Source organism: Carassius gibelio, chromosome A7 (assembly GCF_023724105.1).
Source record: "Carassius gibelio isolate Cgi1373 ecotype wild population from Czech Republic chromosome A7, carGib1.2-hapl.c, whole genome shotgun sequence".
NCBI classification, from domain to species: Eukaryota; Metazoa; Chordata; class Actinopteri; order Cypriniformes; family Cyprinidae; genus Carassius; species Carassius gibelio.
Window position 1 is genome coordinate 34,947,403 of NC_068377.1, and position 25,265 is coordinate 34,972,667.

Below are 25,265 nucleotides of genomic sequence, written 5' to 3' on the forward strand. Positions count from 1 at the left end.
TTAATATTTAAAATAACTGTATTCCAATATAATAGATACTAATATGCAATTTATTCCTGTGATGCAAAGCTGAATTTTCAGCATCATTACTCCAGTCTTCAATGTCACATGATCCGGAGCATATATATATATAATATATATGTATATGTATATGTATATATATAAATATATGTGTGTGTGTGTATATATGTCTTTATTGTACTCAGAAAAGACCTACATTTAAGATTTCTAAACTTGAAATGCATATAGAATTTTCATCCATTTGGACTACATTTTCTTTTAATTTTTTACTAATAACCTTATTGTGATCTTTATTTGTCAATCCTTCATAAATTAAACAGTAAGACATCTGCACTTTGTTATGAACTATTTGCATCTATTTGATTTTATTTAAATATTTTGCATATTTTCAAAATGCATTTACTCCTAAGAATCAGCACAAATCTGTTAATTGTGGAAAATGTTTTAATTTATTCAGTTAAAAAATGTGAAAATGGTTGAAATGTGTCCAAGTTGTGAAACAAGAAATATTCAGAAAGATAAAATGTGTGAGATTGAAACAGATCGAATGTATTGATAATTAATATATAAACCAAGTTATTATTTTTTTAAAACATCCAGTTCATTAGTACTTTTAGGAATAATCTTACCTGTTTAAATTATGTATGACTGACAAATATGCATCACATTGAGTGTATCTATCTATTATGTTAAAATTGTGTATTCAAAATAGATACATTTTTTAAATATGAAATTTTAAACGTAGGCCTCTCTCTCTCTCTCTCTTTCTCTCTCTCTCTCTCTCTTTCTCTCTCTCTCTCTCTCTCTCTTTAAGTTCAAGTTCAAGTTCAAGTTGCTTTATTGGCATGACATTTGAGATACAGTATTAACAAAGCATTTAGATACAGAATAAAATATAAAATATGATTACATCATCAAAGACAAAAAAAGATCAATACATAAAAGTAATAATAATAGTTATATACAACTGAGAATATCAAATAAAACCGTTGAATATGATAAATGATCCCTTTCGTATGGTGTGTATGGTGTATTAATATTTTGCAGCTAGTTTGACAGTCATTTTTTTTACTCTCTCTCTCTCTCTCTCTCTCTCTCTCTGTCTCTCTCTCTCTCTCTCTGCCTCTCTCTCTCTCTCTCTCTCTTTCTCTCTCTCTCTCTCTCTCTCTGTCTCTATCTCTAGACTTATTGATTTTTCTGACCCTAACTTTTGAATGGTTGTACCATTCGACAAAGGCCCCATACCCTTTGGAAAAATACCTGCGATGCTGTTTTGTGCCATTTCATTTTTTTGTAATCTACTGTAATTCAGAGTGAAGCAGTTCATTCAAGAAGGAAAAATGTAGGGCAGGACTTGATTTTATCCGTCAGGAATTGAATAGACCGTGAAAAGTGGGTGGTATGTATTAGAAAGGAGGCTGGTGTTCGAGGAGTTGAAGCACTTCAAACGTAAGAAAGAAATTACATTTTGATAAAAGATTATGAAAGCACTTTTTAAAAGCGAACTGGAATAATGCAAAGCGATCAGTCATGCTCAATAACACCAGGAACACGCATCACAAGAAGTGAACAAGCTCAATGACGATGGGTTTGACTTTTGATTAAAACTCAAGGTGAGAGACCAAACACGACAAGAGTTCCAAGGAAAACTAAATCTTGCATTACCTTACCCAAAAACTGAGAAATATCTGGTACTGATGCAATGAGAATCTCAACAAGCATATTCATACTAAACACAACTATTAAAACGCCAACAAAACAGCCAGCAGTGTTTCTTTATTCTAATGTGAAGGCGAGCGAATGTTTCTGCAGCTGAAGTGTGTGGAGATGCGGTTTTAATGGCCCCGGGCAGCGAGCGGCTCATGAGTTCACTGGATCTCTCCAGGAGCTGTGAAGCCACATTACCAGCAGACTCCATTTGTCATGAAAATAAGCCGTTTCCTTCAGCAGTCATGTGTTTTCTCTGGCAGTACCATTATGCCTTTGGCTGCCTGCCCAGCCTCATTTAAAGCTGCTTGTTGTGTCAGCCGTCCCTTCAGCGTTTGAACCCAGCCTCTGATGCCCGGCTGAATTACACGCGCAGCACTTTGAACCCATAGAAGGATGTATTTGTGTGCAATACACTTATGAACATGCACTGTATAGACTCCCCTTCTATATTTCACTGTTTAGTTCTATAGATTTATGCTTATATATCTGCCAGATACTGCAAAGTTGACTTTCAAGTGATCGTTTTTATCCCTGCTGGAATTCTCTGGGAATTTGACTAGTGAAACTAATGCTTGAGCAACTGAGCTGCAGGAATGTTGTTCTTGATTTGTTCATATGGTTCTTCAGGGGTTAAAAAGTCTCTGATGTGATATTAAAGGCTTTAGATCACTGTATTAGACAAAGGCGAAGCAAAGTCCTCCTGGGTTTCTTGAAGCGCAGATGGTTTTCTTTAGGAACTTTTAAGGAATAGTTCATCCAAAAATGCAATATGGCATTTACTTTCTTTACTTCTGTTGTTTTATTATCATATATATATTTTATATTTTTTATTGTATTCATTTAATTATTTATATTATTTTTTTACTCGTGTCATTTCGAACCCATATGCTGTCATTTTCTTTCTTTAGAACAACTTGCACTTCAGTTCAAAAGTATGGAGTCAATATGATGTAAATGTATGATGTTTTTTGATTTTTGTTTTAAGAATTTAATAGTTTTGTTCCTGTAGCTCAATTTTGTTCCTGTAGCTCACAATTGCATGTATCAAGCGCAAGGTTTGGGGTTCGATTCCCCGGGAACACATGATCGGTAAAAATTTGTAGCCTGAATGCACTGTACGTCGCTTTGGATAAAAGTGTCTGCTAAGTGCATACATTTATATATATATATATATATATATATATATATATATATATATATATGTCTGTGTGTGTGTGTGTGTGTGTGTGTGTATGCATCATGTTAAGCAGCACAACTGTTTGCAATATTCATAAAAAAGAAAGAAAGAAAGAAGGAAAGAAAGAAAGAAAGAAAGAAAGAAAGAAAGAAAGAAAGAAAGAAAGAAAGAAAGAAAGAAAGAAAGGAAAAATCAGCAGCAAATCAGCATATGAGAATGATATATTGCAATAGAGAACCGTCATTTTCAATATTTCACAATTAAGTTGTTTTTACTTTATTATTGCTCAAACAATTTAGGTTTGATGAGCATAATAGACTTCTTTAAAAAAAAAAAATCTAACCTTTGTTATTAAAAACATTTCTTTTTTCAGTGCAAGCATTGTATGGCTTTAAAAGACTCGTCATATAGTGCATAAGTCATAATTTTTGGAATAACAGGAATCATTTTCTGATTCTGAATGCAGGTTTGGATGGACAGGAGGGTGAGTAGACAATGACAAAACATCATTTCTGAGCAAACTGTCCCTTTAAAAGCTTGTCCTACAGCATCGGGTTATAAAAGCCTTTATTTGTAATAGTTGCAGCTGTCTTCATGTTGAGTTCAGATAAACCCAGTCCAACACTATGCTCCGTCCTGTCTTTGTCTGTCTCCTCTAATTCAAAACTCACCCTGGTCACAAAACATAACAGGAGACTGGCGCGAGAACCGTTTGGCTGAATTGATGTGAATGTTAATGATTCCCATGCCATTACAAATAAAAAACAATGCTTGCAGTGTCTACCGGAGCTGTCTGCATGTGATTATTGTGAAGCTTTAGCACATTCAGATCCAGTTGGACAGTCTTTGCATGTCAGTCGGCTTGTTTAGGGAAACTTGGGACACCCCGATGTTTCTTTAGGCTAACATGAAACACATTGCAAGCCTATTTTTTACCTATATTCAAGTACTTTCAAATGACACTTCTTTTTTAAATCGTTGAAGACTTTGTGTCTGATTGATTCGAATATTCATCTGTCAGCTCATAATCGTTGATGTCATTTGTCCTGCGTGACACCGGACCTCAATGTTTTATATATTAATAGTGTTTCAGGCATAAGCGGTTTCCCGTCTCAGCCACAGACACTCATCATTAAACCATCATCTGCTTAAGAAAACATCTCATCTTAAGTGCTTCTTTCTTAGACTCTAATCCTGGACTGTCAGGCCTTTTCATGGATGTTCATGATTGAAAATGGATTTTAGCTAAAGACATAATCTTTACTGGACATTACTCGCTCACACTCTGAACATCAGGAGGATTTATTGATGTTTGAGTTTTGATCCATTTTTTTGTTTTTTGAGCTTGTACACATAAAAAGTTCAATTGTTTATATTTGTATTATAAATGTCATTCAAGCATATTTATACCCTTTCATTTTAATACTTGAATCCAAATGTAATCCTGTCTTTGAATAACTAAACCTGGCTTTTGCCATGAATAGAATCTGGTATGGTTTTAAAAAGGAAGGTAAAATATGATGCATTCATTTTTATTTTTATTCTTTTTTGTTTGTTTGTTTACTTTGAATTAGTGGAGCTAATATAACAATTGGTCAAGCTGGCACAAGTAATCAACCACCACTTTTGGATTATTGTAATTTCTTCTACACAAGTTACACCATTTAAATTCCCTTTTCTTGAAGTATTTTTTGTTTTGTTTTCCAGTAATAGTCAACTCTTATTTACATTTTCCTTGGGAAGGAGCGGTTTGGGAGTCTGTTTGCCAGCTCTTTAAATCCAGATTGTTATCGTGCAGAAATGGCTCCATTTCCAATCCATTCTTTCTTCCTTTCGACCTGGCTTTTTGTGCTTTTCCCCTTTAAATTGAATTTTAAACCCATTCGCTTTGATTCGATTTAGGACACTAAGCGAGCTGTGGGCACTTCTTTCCTCCTCTGCTCGTTTCAAGTGCCGCCAGTTTACCTTTAATCTGTAATCAATTTGTTTGCAGTGTGTACATTGATCCGTGTGCACGCGTGTGTGAGTTTTACAGAAGTAATTATGCCACAGAGGTCGCAGAGCTCCAGATTAATGCACACTATAGAATTAAACAAACTAGGCTCATGGGCCAGTTATGTAGGCAGAGATAACGCGAGGGGAGCCATCATTTCCATCTGACTCAACATCCTCTCTGTCTTCCACCTACTGGTTTTTATTTGTGTCAGATCCGAGCTCCCCCCCCCCCAACACACCTTAATTTCTTTTATTTATTCTCTCTTTTTCTTTCTTTCTTTCTTTTTGTTTGTTTTGTTTTCTAGGAGGGCCGATTCCATTCGTACGCCAACACACTCATATCCCACGAATCCCCTCTGCAGTACATAGAGTGCTTCTGCATTATTCACATTTGCACATGCTCACTAGGAGCTGTCTGTGCATTTAAAAAGAGTGCATGACTCTAGACCAGCAGTTATCGCTCCATTGGTTTGTCCTCACAGCAGACAGACTGATTCTCTCTTCATCTACTGTACCTCTGTACAGTGATGCTCCTATAATCACCAACAGATCATTGAAATAAGTTTTCTGACATCTATTCATCATCCATCAATCCATCCATCTAATATTTCATCCATTCATTTCATTCATCCATAATTTTTCCCATCCATCAATTTATCCACCCTTCCATCTATCTGCCCATCTATCATTCTGTTATTCAATCTGTTCTAGAACTATATCTGTTTATCCCCATCCATGCATGATTTTATCCATCCATCCATTCATCATTTTATCCACCTTGCATTTTATTCACCCATGCAGCTGCCCTGTCATCTATCATTCGGCCTATATTGTTCTGTCTATCTATAACTCCATCCATCAATTATTTTGTCCATCCATCCATCCTCTCATTCCATCCTTCTATCATTTTACCCATTCGTTCATCCAGCCACTCATCTAGCATTGTCATTCTGTCTATCTATTGTCTATTTAGAAATATATCTGTCTATCCATCTGTCTGTCACCCATCCATCCATCATTTCATCCATCTAGCATTTTATCCAGCTGCCCATCTACCATTCTGTCTATATTGTTCTGTCTATCTATAAATCCATCCATCTATCATATCTATCCATCTAGTATTTTATTCATCTGTCCATCCCTCCATCCAGCTGCCCTGTTATCTATCATTCTGCCTATATTGTACTGTCTATAACTCTATCCAGCCATCCATCATTTCATCCATATATCAGTTTATCATCCATCATTTCATCAATCTATCATTTCATCCATCCATCATTTGATCCATCTTTTATTTTACCCATCCGTTCATCCATCTGCTCATCTATTGTTATCAGTCAGTCTATCTATTGTTATATCTAGAAGCATATCTGTCTGTCTGTCTGCTCCCCATCCATCCATTATTTTTTCCATCCATCATTTCATCCATCTAGCATTTTATCCATCTGTCATCCATCCATCCATCCATCCTTCCGTCCATCTACCATTATCTTTTTCTGTCTATGTTGTTCTGTCTATATATAACCCTATCCAACCATCCATCATTTCATTTGTCTATCATTTTGTCCGCCAATCATTTCATTTATCTATCATTTTATCCTTACATCCATCCATCTGTTCATCTATTATTCTGTCTTCCTGTCTATCTATTGTTCTGTCTAGAACTCTTTGTCTATTCGCCCATCCACACATCCATCCATTATTTTATCCATCTAGCATTTTATGTATCTGTCCATCCATCCAGCTGCCATCTTTCATTCTGTCTTTGTCTGTATTCTTTCCATCCATCCATCCATCCATCCATCCATCTACCATTCTGTTATTCCGTCTATATTGTTCTGTCTATCCATAACTCTATCCAACCATCCATCATTTCATCTATCTATCATTGTATCCATCCATCCATCTATCCATCCATCCCTCTTCTTAAACTATATTCAGTTCTGTGTGAATTATTGCATGCACACTGTGTTTTTGTGTGTGCTAAAGAGGATGAAATAAAAACAATACAACCAAGAATATTTTCAGTTATGATACTGTGTGGAGTCACACAGAGATAAATGAATAATGTTTCTCTGGCAAACAGCAGCTATAACCCCAGTCAAGTACAAAGAGTTGATGATATAGTGCTGAGGGAGAAACTGCAGCGTGCAGAGAGACAGACAGGGACTTTCCCTCTACTCATGTCTCATCCCTCTGCTTTCACATGTTCTCAGTCCTTGTCATCCATAACTGGGGTCTAAATGTCCAAACTCCACTGTCTATGATTAACAGTTGACTGTTTATTTATGCAATCCAGAGACATCTTTGTGTTATACTACCAGTGAGGTCCAAGAGTCACATTGAAAATCTGTGAATTAATAACCTAGTTTAAACCTGGAAATATACAGAAAGTCAGTTAACTGTCAGTTACGCTAACGTTTAAAATGTTGCACCATTTCTAGGTCACTAATAAAATTAATGATTATGTGAACTTCTTTGAACAGATAGTGAAGCACAAGATGCTCTTAAGAACATTCAGACAGATCAGGTTTGTGCATGTTTTACTTTTATTCAGCAAGGGTGCATTAAATTGATAAAAAAAATAAAATAAAACGCGACACAGACGTCTCCCGGAAATCCTGTAAAATTCAACCAATCCAATGACGACTTTGACACTCCTGAAGTGTTTCTAATTTTGTGTGCCATATGGATCGGACGTTTAACCAATGGTCAGTTGGTGAGACTAGGGATAACATACCTCGGAATGTCGCGACTGACCAATCAGAATCAAGTATTCCACAGAGCCGTGTAATAACAGTGGATACATTTGCAGAGTGACATGCCACGTAAAGTGATCTACTGTTCACAATCTATTTTATTGGCATCTTCTCGTGCTTGAAACATGATATCTCCTGGTAAGCTATAGGCCTACTGTATCTTCAAACTTACCTTCTGATGTTCATTTGTGTTTATTTTGTGCTATAACTTCTTAAAGTGGAAGAGACTCTCTGCTGCTTGAACTGAGATGCTACAGCCATCTGTCCCGTCACATTTAAAAGCGTCAAAATGGCATTCATTGTTTGAATTTCGTGATAGGTGGGATTTGAAAGCTGAGAATTTGTTTCTTGTCAGCAGTGAAAAGCACAAAACTCTCTGTGATTATTGCTTCTATCTTTCCTCCTTTCTGAGATTTTTCCATCTTTTCCTTCCCTTCGCCAAAACAATTTCCATCTGGGCTGAGTCCCAGCAAGACTGCGCTCAATTACCACACTCCAATACACACAGAGAACTCAACATCTCCAGCTGAAAACACACCTGCACTCATGCAGAGAGAGAGAGAGAGAGAGAGCTGTCTCACTGATGGATCCGGCCCGTCCACCCACACAAACTCTCACAGGCAGCACTTGGACGAACAGCACAAAGAGAGAGTGAGCGAATAAAAAAACAGAGCAATAGAGGAAAATAACGCCGTATCCCCCTCCTGTCTGTGGATTTTTTTGGACCGAAGTGACTCCCCCACACCATCTTCCCCAGAGCTTATGAAAGACGAGGGATGTTTATGCATCCTTTCTTTCAGCAGCCGTTCTTTGCTTTTAAAACCATTAACCCTGCCAGCTAATGTCAAGATGGACTTCATAAGCGAGCGCCCTCTAAGAGCTGCCAGGCCAGACGTCAGGCATCGGCTGACCAAAGCTCCTATAGCTTGAGAGAGAAAAAAAGCATAGGAACATAAACACGATCCTTAAAAACAGCCAATAAAAATTCTTCTCTGTGGAAACATGGAAACAAGATGCTCTGTTGTAGACATAAACATTTCTAGATGTTAATATAACCCTGAAGACATGCTAGAGTTTGTTATTTACTCTCGATATTTCTCCTTTCAGAGTGTTATTGAACTTTGCTCGTCTTGGCTCTGGGTTGTGTCTGTTTCAAATGTGAATGATGTGTCTTAAGTGGATATGGTTATGTAAAGTAAAGACTCTATTTCGGGATCCTGCATCAGCCAGGCTGTGTGTGTGGACAGCTGGTGTGGTTGATCAAAGATGGGCACAGCAGCACCTGATGCCCGCTTCTGCCTGGTTTAATCTGCCAAAACAGACAAATGCCCACCCTGTGGCCTAGAGAGAGTTAAAAGGGTGAGTTTGGATTTTTTTTAATTCTGAATTTCACTACACACTCTTGGAAATAAAGGTTCTTCAGTGGTGGAAACATAGTATTATGGTATTGTATAGAGTTGGCTATTAGCTACTGTGGAGATGTATGTCTTAAAGGGACCCAAAATGAAAATTCTGTGGTTATTTACTATCCCTACTGTTTTTATTTTATTTTATTTTATTTTATTTTATTTTATTTTATTTTATTTTATTTTAATTGGATTCTAATTGTATTTATTCTATTTTATTATATCATATATTTTTATTTTTTTTAATCTAATATTAATATTTTATTTCAATGTATCTTTTATTCCAGTTACCAAAAACGTTATTATAAGTGATCAATAACATTGTTTTTTATTTTTTTATTTTTTTAATACAAGAAAAAAAGTTTTCATAACGTTCACCAACCAACCATACAATGAAAGTCAATGGGGTCCAGTGCCGTTTGGGCCTCAGTATTCTTCAAAAAATTATTTTTTGTCCATGGGGGTGAGTGAATGATGACAGAATAATTATTTCTGAGTAAACAAACCCTATAACATTTGAATTTTATAGACGTTTTGAGGTACTTTTGTGCAATAAACCATTTTGTGTTGGGTCATCACTGTAAGATCTGAAGCAGAAAGACTGATTTAAGTTACCAGTGCTTACTAGAGAATAAAAGGCTATAATTTAGGTTTTTTGTGTCTATCCTGAAGTTTTTTTTTTTTTATTCAAGGGTAAAAACAGCAAATGTTAAGTGAGAGTGACTGGACACAGTTCATCTCTCTATGTTCCATCTTTGTTCCTCGATCCCTCTCTCTCTCTCTCTTGTCTCGGTTCAGGAGCCGTTCATGCTGGTGAGCATTTCATTATACTATAAGGTGTTGTGTTGTTGTCAGCAGATATTGATCTGACTGTGACAGAGGGACTTTTTAAAAGGCCGCTTTGACTGCAAAGTCTGTGAGTGACAGTTAACTGTTTTTTTATAAATATTATCATAATTTTTTTTTTTGCCTTTGGCTTCAAATGCACCCATCTCTTACTTTTACAACTAGAACGGTAACCTCCAAAGTCTGGCGATCAGTAGGCGTAAAGCAAAAACAGACAGCCTTGCTATTGCCAAATGCATGTTTTTGCCAGAATCTCAAACTTATATGTGCTACTATTCAAGTTACATTAATTGTCTCTGTAATTAAATGCCAAATATTGCATTTCAGAACCTTTACTTCCAACACAGTTTTACCTTACTGAATAATTTTACCCTCCATGGTGTGAAAACAAAAAGAGCAAGTGCATTGTCAAACACAGTTTGTCAGTCCCAATTGTTCTTCTGTATATTGTTTTGGCATCTTTTTGAGTTTCTCTGTTTTAGCATTTGTATTACATTACTTCCTAAAAGTTTTCTTAGTCAGTGTAATATCTATGTGTAAACTTTAAGTTTTACTTAAGTGTTAACATTACGTTGATGCATATAAATAATACTGCATGCGAGTGTACTGCATACTTGAAAAATAAAAAAATAGTATGTACTGTAAATCATTATGCAAGATTCGGCAATACTACATTGTTGTCATATCGTGAACTCAGTATATTGCATGTTTAATGCAGCAAGTTTTTGCATTCATTTTTGGCAGATTGATCAAATGTTAAAGAAAAAGTTCACCCAAAAATAAAAAGTTGCTAAAAATGTACTCACCCTCAGGCCATCCAAGATGCAAATGAGTTTGTTTGGTCATCAGGACAGATCTAGAGAGATATTTACCATTCCATCACTTGCTCACCAATGGTTCCTCTGCAGTGAATGGGTGCCGTCAGAATGAGAGTCAAAACGGCTGATATAAACATCACAATAATCCACACCACTTATAAGTTAATGCCTTTTAAAGCGAAAAGCATGTTCAAAACTCATCACAACATGTTAATGATTTATTATTTTCTTACAAACAGAGTTTTTCACTTCACAAGATGTTAACTGATGGACTGGTGTGTATTATTTTTGGATCAGTAGTGATGTTGTTATCAGCTTTTTAGACTCTCATTCTGACGGCACCCATTCACTACTAATGTAATGTTATGCTACATTTCCGATAAACAAAAAAAAAACTAACTTATCTACATCTCTGGCCATGATGAGTACATTTTCAGCATATTTTCAGTTTTGGGGTAAACTTTTAGTTTAAATTGTGTGATTGTTATCACTGTATGTGTGATTGTTTATTTGATACAGTGAAAATGGAAGGTTGGCTGCATTGCATTGTGGGATTAACATAGGTTAAAATGAATTGCATTTGCATTTTTAAGAAATAAAACACAACTTATTACATTTTCATTTGATAAACAGCTTTATTTACTAGTATAAACCTAAAGTAAATAAAGAATATGAGATGAGATATGATACAGAAAACTGTCCTAGTTTGTTCAGGTCAGCAATTCTGTTTTGACCAAAATGTCAAATTAGAACAACATCCAATGGTTTGCTATTGCTTTGAATATCTCAGTCAATTTTACACAACCATTTAGCCAGTGTAGCGTTAACATGGCCTTTTCTAACCATTACCTCCATGCTGCATGTTTTTTCAATGCTAGGAACAGTAATGATGATACCTCATAATGGCAGAGGAGGTAAGCGCAGAATTGTGACCCTCAGACATTTGTTTCCTGTCTGATTCACAACATCATTTGTTCCAATGCCTGATTCATCATGAGTACCACTTCAAAGTCTGGGCCTGGAAACTGGCACAATGCACATTGATTTTAAAACGGCCACACAAACTGTATTACATGCACTCCTGAGAGAATGTGCATGTTTCTCGTCAGTAGAACAGCACGATGGCTTCTCTCTGGGGTTAATTGATTTTCATAAGGGAGATTAAGACCCGAAATATCCTCTAAACAAGTGTGTTAAAAAAAGTGCAAACGCTACTTGCACAACCTGAGTTGATGAGTTCTGAAATGTGCCAATTCATGATAATTGTCAAAGTTGGTGCAATGCAGGCATTATCATAGTAAAGTAGCATTTTTGTTTAACACAGAAACATTCTGTTGACCAAAAATGACAGTAAAGACATGTTTAATGTTAAAACGAATTCTGTTGCAAGTAAAGGCTGTTATTTTGAAATGTCTTTTAATCAAAGAATCATAATTTCCACAAAAATCTTAAGCAGGACAACTGTTTGCAACATTGACAAAAACAATTAAAAAAAAAAAAATTAAGCAGAAAATCTGCATATTATGATAGCATTACCTTTCTCCAAACATAAATCTGTCAAGTAAGATTAAAAAATGAGAGAGCTGAACCTGATTTAACCTCTAAAGAGAACTACTTCACTCTGACCACCCACCCTCTTCCCGTGGGTCATTCAGTCTGACAAATGAACCATTTAGTTATTAGTCATTTGAAGAATTTAACTGACAAGTCAGGGAGAGCGTTGTGAAAAAAAGAAACAAAGAAACAAAGTGAGCAATTTTATCCCTTTTCAATATAAGTTATTTTATACCTTCATGTCTGCATATCTCACTATATGTCATATTTTGTCAAGAATTCAATGAAACAATGCTTCATGAATTAAATCATCATGTGGTAAAACCTATTTGCATATAATCCAATTAAAAACACAAGCATCCAAATGCAAATAATCGTATGGTTATTTTCTCTTTTTAATTAAATAATAACCTTTCAAAACCATTAAAGTTGTTTATGAAAGATGTCTATACATACCAAGGCTGCATATATTTGATGAAAAATACAGTTAAAACAGTATAATTTTTAAAATAATATTACAATTTAAAATAAATGCTTTCTATTAAAAAATATTTCCAAATGTGATTTATTCCTGTGATGCAAAGCTGAAGTAGTAACCGCACAGCTCAAACACTTGAATATCAACCAACAATGTACATCTAAAATAAAATAATGTAACCAATGCTGTGCACACACACACACACACACACACACTGTTATGTTTTATTGTCTTAACCAAGTATTATTGTTTTATTCAATTTCATTTATAAGGATGTTTAGATATTTGTAAAGGAAAACAAAACATATGACAAAAATACTGATTAAGAAATACTTTTTTAAATTATTATTCTGTGTTGCTGTGTTTGTGACCCTTCGGATATGGGGAATCTGGTAGTAATGGAGTGATTTGTTCTGCACATGGTGAACAGTGGTGTGGGACTGTGGATGTAGCGGCTCATCTGTGAGAAGTTTATCCTGGTTCTTCAGTGATGCTGAACACAGTTTGTACTGATGGATGAGCGAGTCCACTCCACACAACACTCCTGAAGTGCACACATCTTTGTTTGGCAGTCACTTCGAGCTCCCTCTTCTGGTGTCCGGTCACATTCACTGCACATCAAAAGCCGGCTAGCCAAACCTTCACCGGGTGGCTGTTAGCATGTCATATCTGGAGCCTCTGGAACCTGCTTTGTTTCATCTCGGTAAGATTGGGTTCAGATCAGAGGCAGGGATATACATAAGTGCTATGCTTGTCGGGGTACTGACAAAACAAAAGATGTTTCTTCCACATCAGCCAGAGGTTTCTTTGGATTTGATTTAGGTTGTGTGGGAGCCAGTTACTCTGTTTGTGATCAGATAGCAGAGCTCTGGAGGAATGACCCACAAGTTGAGAACAGTGCTTGCATACAGAGAGAGCTCGTCCTCGATCCTGTCCTAAGAGAGAGAGAGAGAGGGAGTCCGTCTCACTTTACTGCTGTTTCTGCCGCTGCCTCAGGCCTGGCCGCCTTCCAAGCAGCAATCAATGCAGCCTGGAGTCAATGGAACTTCAGATCTGATTCCTGTTTGTCTGTGCCTCCTCAAGGGATGCGGATCAAACGGAATTCTGATGCCAATTCTGACTCCTTGATGATTGCATTAATGTTTTTTTTTTCTTTTTTTAGAACTTTAGAACTGATAAATACAACAAATATGGTTTTGTTTAAATATATTAATGTGTTTAGTTTAGTTCAGGTAGTACTTCAAATTGAGTTAGAAATGAAAAAAAGTAACGATTTGCAGTTTAATGCTAAAAATCAAGATGTAAACTGACATTTTTTTTCTTATTTTAATTTGAAGACATTTTAAAAGTATGATTTCTTGAACCAATAAAGTCATAGAAATGCTTCAAAATCTTTAAAAGTCTTCAACATTTCTGTAATGCATAGAGTTTTAGAATGTACAGTGCTAAAAGAATAGTAATACAACATAATTTGTGACATTATTTAGCTATTTGTAAGTTTAAAAAAATGTTTTTATTTATTTATTTTTATTACCTTAACTGTGTCATTACAGCAGAGGGATTAAAAAAATAAAATAATGAAGAGCTTTTGAATATTGTTTTGGAAAATGTGCTGATCTTTTGACGGATTTATAAAAAAGAACTGACTTTTCCATCTGTGAATCAGACTACACTGCTTGTGCTGAACATTTGTTGTTGACATTTAAGGACCATAAACGGTACCACACATTTAATCTATTTCCCCCACATTATTTACTTTTCTAGAAAGCATTTGATGGACAAAACTTTAGTACAGGATAAGTCCAAATATTCATTTCCCAGAAAGAGAAACTGCATCCACTATGTGCTAAAACAAATGTCAACTTTTAGGATTACATTAGCATATAGAGCTGGCCACAAAGCATTATGGACTAAAAGCCACAGTAATCCGATTTTGAGGTCTTTAAGGGATGTATCCTCAAATTTCAGTTTCCAACTCTACTCAAGACACTCCTTAAAAACAGTTTTTCAAAAACAAGTCATCACATCTACCTTGTGTAAGCACAGTATTTCTTTTACATCTCAACTGAATCCAGCTGCTGCTAAGCTGCAATGCATCTGCACACACACACACACACACACACACACACACAGAGAGAGAGAGAGAGAGAGAGAGAGAAAGGAAATCTGCAGAGACTGAGGAAAAAGCAAAACTGGTTAATGTGTATGGTTGACCAATTTCCATGCCGAATGAAAAAAGACCATATACAACATGGTATTTATTTATGCACTTCCTTGATTAATGGAAAAAAATCTAGAAGAGCATGCCTCACAACTAATCAGCCTCCTCAACGAAAGGAAACCCTGCCTCAAAGCTGTGGTTACAAATAAGTAGTCTTGCTTTAAAAAGTCGTTTAGGAAAGGCTGCTGTTGAGATCCCACTTGATTTGTTTATAATGCCTTAAAGAAAAGTTGACGCTCCTAAACCAGGCAGGCAGGATGAGCCATGAACTTTGCCCTACTGACTCACAAAACCGTTTTCGATATGTGGCAGGATACCAGGTTTTTAGTGCATCAAGAGTGAATAAGTTTATTGTGCAATGCAAAGAAAACATGCATTACTTTTTACCATGTTTAACAAGGTAAAAACACAACGTGTTAGCATTAAGACAGGTTTAATGCTGTGTGTTTGTCTGTGAATGAGTCTTGTTTGTCTCCTACAGTCTCACAGTGAGTGATGATGATTGTTGCATCCCTCCCTTCTTCCTGCTTCATTTAAAGTGATCCCTCAGGTCTATTTTCTTTGTTTCTGTGAGACAGACCTGTCTGAAAGCCCTTGTTTCTTGGTTAGGGTTGAGCGGACGCCCTTTGTTGCCAATCTCATCCTGGGCACTGGAAGTTGGCACGGTGAGCATCTTTACCCGCTGATCTCCCTATAAAAGCAGCACAGCTTCCCTTTGCTCATTAGAAGCACAATTAACCAGTGCACCGCTGGGCAGAGACGCCATTGTGGCTCATTCTTCATTTCCGTCTTCCAGGGCCGTAACCACATATGATCCCACCAATATCCGAAATTCTTTGATGGTGCTTTGTTTGTTGGTAGGATGACTAAAAGTTTTAAAAGTTACATTTTTAGGTTTGTCTAGCACACGTCAGTGTCATAATGATTGAAAGAGTCAATCAAATCAAAGAAGGCAGTTCTTACGGTTTATAAAACCTGAGTGTGAATTCCATCCTGATGCTTTAGTTTTAACAGTGAAAGAGTGTAAGGTAAGATACATTTTGACTATTTTTAGGTTTGAAATCTTAAACTGTTTTTTTTTTTCTATCTAAAACCGTTAGGATTAGATTATGATTCTTAAATGTTGCGTTCATCAGGATGATCTTCACAGATTAACACAATTTATGAATTTTCAAGCCTAAATACATTTGCCAGAACTGAAAAGATTAACGTAGGCTATAAACAAATTGCTAACAAGTTGCTTACATTTAGTCACTTGTTAGCAACCTCCTTTTCCAAGACAAGTAACAGCTTTAGAGCAGGGGCCACCAAACTCAGACCTGGAGAACCGGTGTCCTGTTGAAGTTTAGCTCCAAATTGTCTGAACAAACCTGCCTGGAAGTTTAAGGTATACCTAGTTAGAGCTTGATTAGCTGGTTCAGGTGTGTTAGGGATGGATCTAAACTCTGGCCCTCCAGGACCGTGTTTGGTGACCCCTGGTTTAGAAAGTATTACTGATATATTTTATGCATCCTGACTGCTTAATATAAATGAGATGGAGATATTCGCACTTAAGGTTTATTATTTAACGCAGTAGGCACAGGCTTCCCTCGTCCTGGCTGAGAATAGTCAGATGCTGAGGGTTGTACAGCATCCGAAGGGTTTTGCGGCGGCGCTGCAGGTGGGAGGGGCCGAGTGCAGAGGCAGAATAGATTAGGGAGGGTCTGGGTGGGAGTGGTGCGTTGTAGGGGAGCAGCCCCAGCTGTCCTGCCACCGCGCTCTGCTCTGCTGCATGCTTCTTCTCCAGGCGTCTGGCAGGCAGCCAATGGGAGGAGGCGATTCAGTGGCACTCGAGTTCAGTGTGTCAGTGCGGGGAGCAGTCTGTGAAGGGATGGGCCATGGCTAACACACACACTGCACCACTGCAACACTGGCCTACTTTACCTTTTCACCTACGTAACGCCCCGTTCCGATGCATATTTGAACACATCTTGTGTTGAGAATGCCGTCATATCAGAAGTGGTTCTGCTGCAGTGATGTGCCGCTGCAAAAAGCATATTGAGTTACGCAACACCGCCATGCATCCGTGTGTGCAGACGGACAGAGAGAGAGAGAGAGAGGGGGGGGGGGTTATACAGTTGCTTGCTTAAAAACAAGTGCATGAATTGAAGCAAATGCATGCATGTGCAATACATGCATCCAGAACAAACCAAACAGATGATGTCAGAGTCTGTCATCTGTGACCTCTCTTCTCTCATTACTGTCCATGCCCTCCCTCCCTGTCTTTGTTCCCGTTGTTTTTTTTGTTTTTTTTCCATGCAGACGGCAGGCACCAATGGCTTATTAGCTAGCTCTTGGACACAGGCTGCACTCAGACAGGTCTGGGTCATGCCAAGCTAAGCCCCTCTTCTTCTCATTAAAGAGCAGCCGGGTAATCGCGGCTAAGCAGCTGGTTGACTTCTAATGCTAAACAGCAAATATTGCATGTGTTAAAGCAGCCTATTCATGCTGCCAAAGGTGGACATGTGGAAAAACAAGCAGGGATGACCTGCAGTATGTCTGTTCCACACTAGACATTAGCGCTTTGCTTATTCGCACTGACCTGAGATCACCTAAGCCTGACCTGACCTGAGTCGAACTTCTAGAAAACCCTGATTCATCAAGGTGCTAGTCGAAAGGAAGCAGGCTTTACTTTGTCTGGCACGCTTGGGAAATCATATGTAAGGCATATAATGTGACACAGCCAGAAGGTGTTGTGTTGCTCAGAGGCTGTTCTTGCTTTGCTCAGGAGACTTAATGGAGTGTAATTTTAAACTTGCGTCAGATGTTTCTCCTAAAATTCCTTTGGAGGAACACGCCACTGTGGATAGTTTGGTTCTCAGTGGAGCTTGATGAGATTTTATTTCCGAAATCTATTCATAAAGCTCATCCAGTCTTTATATACGTATATTTAAAATGTATACAGAGAAAGAGGAACATCGCATCTTTTTAAATAAGTTTTCTTGTTTCTTGGGATGCAATTAAATGTGTGATTTGTCATGAAATGAGTTTAACAGGAAAAAGATGTCCTCGTAATAATTGTGTCATGACAATAATCTTGCGTCTGTCACTCCTTGTGGACAGCAGAGAGGACATCAATGATACCCTTTTTTTGGAAAGACATGCAAAGTGGTGGTTTTTAAACAGACTCTGTGGCTGAGGCCTTTGGCTGTTTGTGTGTGTGTGTGTACTTGTTTTTCTATTCTGGTGAGGACTTAAACCTGAATACACACAGACTCATGGGGACTTGTGTCACGGTGGGGACCTAAATTGAGGTCCCCATGGGTAAACAAGCTAATAAATTACACAGAATTAAGTTTCTTGAAAATCTAAAAATGCAGAAAGTTTCCTGTGAGGGTTAGGTTTAGGGGTAGGGTTGGTGTAGGGCGATAGAAAATACGGTCTGTACAGTATAAAAACCATTACACCTATGGAGAGTCCCCACAAGGATAGCTGACCAGACATGTGTGTGTGTGTGAGTGTGTGTGTGTGTCTGTGTGTGTGTCTGTCTGTGTGTGTGTGTCTGTGTGTGTGAGAGAGACAGTGAGAGAGAAAGAGTAGAAATGAAGCCAGCACGTGCAGAGGCTGCTCCTGAGCCTTTGTTCTCCACAGTCAGTAAATGTGATTGATTGGCATTGAACATGCAATGGAATATCTTTCAATGTAGTCAACTTTATCACATTGTGTGCAGTCCAGTGTTAAATACATATGGGCCATGATAATACTGTACATGTGAATATTGAATAGTAGTCAACATGTAAATAAATGCACTCATATATTATAGTGATCTGCCAGTGTTTTCCAGTGTATTGTGATTTCACAATACAGTATAGAATACCTATGCAAATCACAAACCAAAGTAACTCATGGCTTTAGCATAATTCCCACCTCCAGATGTTTCTCAATGCAACTCTTAAGCTTAGATTCCCAGCTAGCTAGTTCTAAATTAAAAAAGAAAAGAAAAAAGAAATGGGGAAGAATAAAAGAGGGTGAATATTAACCAAAAAAAAAAAAAAAGCCCCTGACTCACATTCTCAGGTTTGGGTGCAGTAAATATTAGCATACCTATTGTTCCCCAGGAGTGAGGTGACAAAGAAAGTGCTTCTCGTTTCAATGCCTCTGAATTGGTTTGAAATTTTCTTTGTGTAAAAAGAAGCAGATTTCCCTGCCCCCACCTCGTCTTCCTGCTTGGGCCACAAAAGGCACATTTGCCTGTAGATGCTTTGGGATCCATTGGGAGATCACCAATAAGCACTTCCATCATGCTCTTTAACATACCGGCCCATGGCAGAGTGCTTGAGAGTATTGTTAATAGCTAACCAGCCATTAACTGCACCTATGCCAATATTTGTGGATGGGATGAAATATTGATTCACAGATTGCATTCATAAATAAATTGATTTGGAATTGTGAAGAAAATGCATTGTTTGGGTTTGATACTGACTCATTTTACGAACATGACAATAATAGATGATTATGAAGCTTGTTTTGCATTGGTAATCAGAGCTCCACATAAAAAAAGAGTGTATAAAAGGTGTCCATACTTATTTTTTAAACTTATAGTTTTACAAATTCAAATCTCGGGTTTGTGGCTTTATCAAATGTTCTATTTTTATGTATTTTCAGCCAAATGTTACTGTCCGAGGTGTAAGCATGATAACAAGGAAATTTGATGAGTTAACACAATCACTTGAAAGTTGCTTGTGAGTGTGGATGGGAGGAGAGGCTGGTTTCATTTGGGTGTTTTGAATAAATGCATAAAATCATACAAATGTGCCGCTTCACTTTATAAGCACGCTGTAACCAAAATGTGAATGAATGCTTAACTTATTTCAGAGAGAGAGAGAGAGAGAGAGAGAGAGAGAGAGAGAGAGGGAGGGCGTGCGGCAGACAAAGAGAGTGCATGTCTTGGCATGTTGTCCTTCATTGACGCTATTGAACAGCATATGTAAAGGTCACTTAGAGAAAAATAAAAATAATTTTAGATTGTTTTGCAGAATCTAAATTAGATGCAAATGTAAGCAGCTAATATATAAATGCTAATTATTATTCTAAGGGGCTTGAATAGTACTGAAGGTGCACAAAGAAGGCTTTGTTTACATTTAGCTGGCTCCCAATAATTGCAGTGTGCATTTGGCTTCATTGGCATTTATTAGCCTGGATGGGTGCCTTGCACACATCGTGACAATGGATATTGCTTTGTTTTGGCCATGTTGATGCTAACATGAGGGCAACCAAACCTTGTAGAAACGTTGTTTACGATATTTCTCAAAATGCTGTTCATTTATTTGAGCTTAAAAAAATTCCTGAGGGAAGCCACCTAGGGTTTAATAATAAAAAAGGCCCCCAAATGATGCAGATTTACTGTTCTACTTCCCGAATCTGCACAAGTGTAGTTATTTGATTTATTTTGGTAGTTTTTCAAGAAGTAAAGCAAATCAATACCCACAAAGAACCTACAGAAGACATGATGCTAAACAATAGACTTACACCTCAGAATAGACGGAGTTGTGTAAACCAGCAGCTCTTTATTAACACCCACTGTTGGGTGAAGCGTCATTAAAACGAGAATGTTAAACAATAACTGTAATTCATATAAAATGTGTTATTGTAGTTGCTTTTTAACAAGACCAGAAAAGAAAAGGGCGGGGCCGCGCCTAGCTGTGGCTGAACTCGGTCAACCCTTCCATCCAGAATCCGTCCAATCAGCGCGGCGTATGCAAATCGCAACCCAGCGCCGCACCGTCCCTGCCCCGTCCGACCGGGGTGACGTCATGCGCACATATTCTCCGGTAGTGCCGCGTCTGGCTGCAGCGAGTCAGACAGCGAACAGAAACGAGCTGTAAGGGAGGGGTGCACACACGAAAAGGGAATATCACCACCGCCGGTATTCCAGTCTCCGGGAATAACGCGTATTCCACGCTTCGGGATTGCACTGATTTTTTTTCCATCACTGTTATTTGGACACGATGAACCAGGACGCGCACTGAATCCGCACCCGTGGAGCTTTTTAAATCAGCCGTCCCAGCTCAATCCCACCCTCCTCCTGTAAGTTTTCCCTCTTTGTGTCCAGACTCATTCAAGATGCCTAGTTCGCTGTTCGCCGACATGGAGCGGAGCGGCAGCGGCGGGCAGGGGGACGCCCTGGATGACCAAAGAGCCCTGCAGATCGCCTTGGATCAGCTCTCGCTGCTCGGACTGGACAACGATGAAAATTCCCTGTATGACAACGAGCCCAGGAAAAAGAGCGTGAACATGACCGAATGCGTTCCCGTTCCCAGCTCCGAGCATGTTGCAGAGATCGTCGGCAGACAAGGTAATCATCGTCACTTCTCTCCTTAAAGATATGCGTGCATGCTGTTATTGTAGCATGTGTAGACATTTGCATGGGGAATGTAGGTTATAGCCTATTTTCAACTGCACTGCCCTCCTTATGTCCGACCAAACAAAAGCAAGCAAGGGAACACTGACACAACGCATGCATATCTACCTTTAATGTGTCATCATCTTAAATACACAACATTCCTGTATATCTAGTGTGAAGTGCCATTTTCTTCAGGCAGTGGATCTTTCTTTCGTTTCTCAGTGGACTTTGTTTACAGTCCCTTTATAGCCTATTGGGAATAGACTTCCTTAACCAGGAAACACCATTATATAGCCTGGATCTAGGTGACAACATGTTCTGTAGGTTATCCGAGATGTAAGGCAGGGAAAAAGCAAGTTGTTGACAGTATGATTAGAGCTTTGCGTTGGGTCAGACTCTCTGGAAAATCCTGAATTCAGCATGCATTTTTTCCCCCCTGTGCTATATTTGACCCTGTATGTCAAGTAGCCCAGCATGTGGTTTGAATTGATGCCGCACCATAATGTTATGTTGTCCCCCGAAGACCTGCATCTGTATCTTTTTGTTTTGTGCCAGATTGTGTTTGTTTTGTCTTATTTTTGCTCTTTTGATTTCTTGCAATTGTAGGTTGCAAAATTAAAGCCCTGCGAGCAAAGACCAATACATATATCAAAACTCCGGTGCGGGGAGAGGAGCCAGTCTTTGTTGTGACAGGCAGGCGAGAGGATGTAGCCATGGCTCGGAGGGAGATCATCTCAGCGGCAGAGCACTTCTCCATGATCCGAGCCTCGCGGAACAAAAACAGCAGCCTGAATGGGAACGCCACGGTGCCCGGGCCGCCCAACCTGCCCGGTCAAACAACTATTCAGGTGCGGGTGCCCTATCGTGTTGTGGGACTGGTGGTCGGACCCAAGGGGGCCACCATCAAGCGCATCCAGCAGCAGACACACACCTACATCGTCACGCCCAGCCGAGACAAAGAGCCCGTGTTCGAGGTGACGGGCATGCCGGAGAACGTGGACCGGGCCAGAGAAGAGATCGAAGCACACATCGCCATGCGCACGGGCGGCCTGATCGAGTTCACAGATGAGAATGACTTCCACGCCAACGGCACTGACGTGGGCTTCGACCTGCATGGGAACGCCACCCTGTGGAGCAAGCCGAGCTCCAGCGTCACGCCCACCTCGGGTCGCAAGCCTTTCTCCAACTACCGCAACGACAGCTCCAGCTCTCTGGGGAGTGCCTCTACCGACTCGTATTTTGGCGGTAACAACAGCAGCTCCCGGCTTGCTGATTACAGCCCACCCAGCCCCGCCCTCAGCTACACTGCCTCCAGCAATGGCAACAACAACAACAATAACAACAACAACAACGTGAATGCCAACGCAAATGGATTTGTCTACGGCGGCGAGGCAATCTCGCCCGATTGCACTGATCTGACCTTTGATCCGTCGCCAGGATTTGACCCCACTCCGGCGCCGCCAGGCCTGATGTGGTCCCAGTATGAGCGTGCTGCCAACAGCACCTCGGCCTCATCGCCCGTTTTCCCCACCAGTTCTTCCACAAATGCCAACGCGCTGCTGGTGAGCCAGCGTAGAGCCAACGGAGTGGGATGCACCAGGCTGTCCCCGCCTCTGCACCAAGCCAATGGTGTGGCCGAGCACCCGTTGGCGCGCCGGGTGCGCAGCGACCCGGGCGGAGGCACCCTCAGCTTCCCCGGCTACTCCCCAATACTTCCGGGATCCCATCACCCCGGGCTTCCCTCTGACTCGTCCATCTCCTCATCCTCCTCATCCTCCTCTTCGTCCTCATCTGGGACGAGCCGCAAGGGCAGCCGGGACTGCTCGGTGTGCTTCGAGAGCGAGGTGATCGCGGCCCTGGTGCCCTGCGGCCACAACCTGTTCTGCATGGAGTGTGCCAACCGCATCTGCGATAGGAACGAGCCCAAATGCCCCGTCTGCCATGCTGCAGTTACTCAGGCTATACGTATATTTTCATAAATGGTGGCCAGGCGCCCTCCTTGACTTTTCGGGAGATCCTAATAACGTGTGTTATTGTACATGTATATACATATGTATGTAGAGCTGCAGTATCCAAAAAGGGACAACCATTTCTGGTGTAATTGTCTATAATGTACTGTAGCTCGGGAAAAATATTTTCAACATCTAATGCATGTTTTAAATATTAAAACCTAGTAATCAATAGTTTTAGTCAACTGTACACAAGCAAACGTTAATGAAGTAAAGACAGGTACCGTAGTCAGTTCGTCGACTGTTAGCATAAGCGGGCCTTTGATTCTGCCGATCGAATGTACTGGTAGCAGACCTGGAGTTTCGGGGGAACCCGGATGACGGCTTCCTGTCCGACAGAGACTTACAGCGATGGAGATACTGCAGCTTACACAATGGAACTCATTTGAGGGAGAACAGCAACATATCCTACATATATATATATATATATATATATATATATATATATATATATAAGTATATATGTATAGATCAACCATAAATTCCACAAGTTTTAACTATTAATTAATACAGATTGAAGTATTTTATTCTTTTTTGACTTGAAAGATTATATTTCGTATTGCAAAGATGTTTACAGATATTTTAATTTAAGTTCAGTGAACTTTTTTTGTAGCTGGGTTCAAATATCTTTTTATTTTTTAGTATGGCCTCGCGGCAACGAACACTGTATTATTTTAATATCACTCGGAAAGCGGATGGCGATTCAGACACCGAAATGTGTTTTTGCATCGGACAGTATTCTGTTGGGCTGGAGGGTTTCTAGGTTCAGCAAAAAAGGTCTTTTGAATCCGTTTCACCCAGCATATTTTCTATTCAGTAATATAAAGCATATTTTATTCTATATTATTACGAAATGTCAAAATGTATAAAACTTAGTATGATCAGACGAAAAGGAACCGTTTAAGCTTTCTAAAAATTTGTATGAATAAGATTCCAGTGGGTACCACAGAGTTCTGTTCTGTTGTGCCTCCATAGGTTTAGGATTTCTATTTTAATACGTTTGTTTACCACTTGTTTATGTATATGTAGGTGAAGTTACTTGAGCGTCTATGTACTTTATTGAGCAAAGTTTAAAAACAAAGTATATTTTATTTTATGATAAAAGGCCTTTAACCTCATGGTCGAATACTAATATTATATTTGCTGAAACAAGATTTGAAAATGTATCAAGAGTTTTATTTTTCTGACATTTAAAAGTTCTACATGATAAAGTCAAACTTAAGTAATGGTGCTACTTCATGTTTTTTTTAAGTATTTCTATATAAGTCCAATAAAATGGTACATGAACAAGAAGTGTTGCTTCACTTATTATGGAAACATCTGCATTGTGTTCTTTTTGCTTGCTGCTTCGAATTCCTTTTGCTGGAAAGTTTCTTAGAAGGTCTTTGGAAAAAAAAAAAACTGCAACAACAACACTGCTTGCTTTTGTAATACAGCCTCATATGTTGCATTGACATCAAATTAGGGCTTACAAATCACTGCAGTGATGAAGAAATGTGCTTTTGGCTTTTACTAGTGTAGTGATGTCATCAATATGGCGTCTGACTGGTTAGAATACACTTATTATGTTTCTTCAAACTGCGAGACACATCAGGGTCAGGGGTTATGTTGATGTCAACCTTTTAGTCATTAGGTAATGTACATCTTTATGTTTTCCTAATGCTAATTTTCTTACATCTTTCCAGCAGCATTTGCAGTGTCAAGGTTTTTTTTTTTGTGGAAAGACTGATAGAATATTCTGTGGTTGTAGATGATAAATGCATGGCAAACATTCCTTAATGATCGGTTTAAAATGGAAACTTCACTAACCAGCCCTCATAAACCATACTATTAAGAAACAATCCCAGCGCTCGCAGAAAAGAGCTGACAAGTGTAAGAACTAAATTCAG

General features: G+C 38.9%; 2 protein-coding genes across 2 annotated transcripts in view; one reads left to right on the forward strand and one right to left on the reverse strand.

The window, feature by feature from the left end:
• Positions 1-25,265, reverse strand: part of LOC128017369 (ferritin, heavy subunit-like) — a 346,688-nt gene that overhangs the window by 299,893 nt on the left and 21,530 nt on the right. The window lies entirely within an intron of this gene.
• On the forward strand, positions 20,796-24,669 carry LOC128017362 (RNA-binding protein MEX3B). Its single transcript, XM_052602724.1, has 2 exons — positions 20,796-21,319; positions 21,974-24,669. Exons 1-2 carry the CDS (start codon positions 21,088-21,090, stop codon positions 23,344-23,346), a joined length of 1,605 nt encoding a protein of 534 aa, XP_052458684.1. The 5' UTR covers positions 20,796-21,087; the 3' UTR covers positions 23,347-24,669.

Bases quoted from the DNA above. Each gene is read 5' to 3' on its own strand.
- LOC128017362 (XM_052602724.1), top strand. From the start codon at position 21,088: ATGCCTAGTTCGCTGTTCGCCGACATGGAGCGGAGCGGCAGCGGCGGG. The intron at 21,320-21,973 runs GTAATCATCGTC...TTGCAATTGTAG, and splicing joins AGAGATCGTCGGCAGACAAG to GTTGCAAAATTAAAGCCCTG.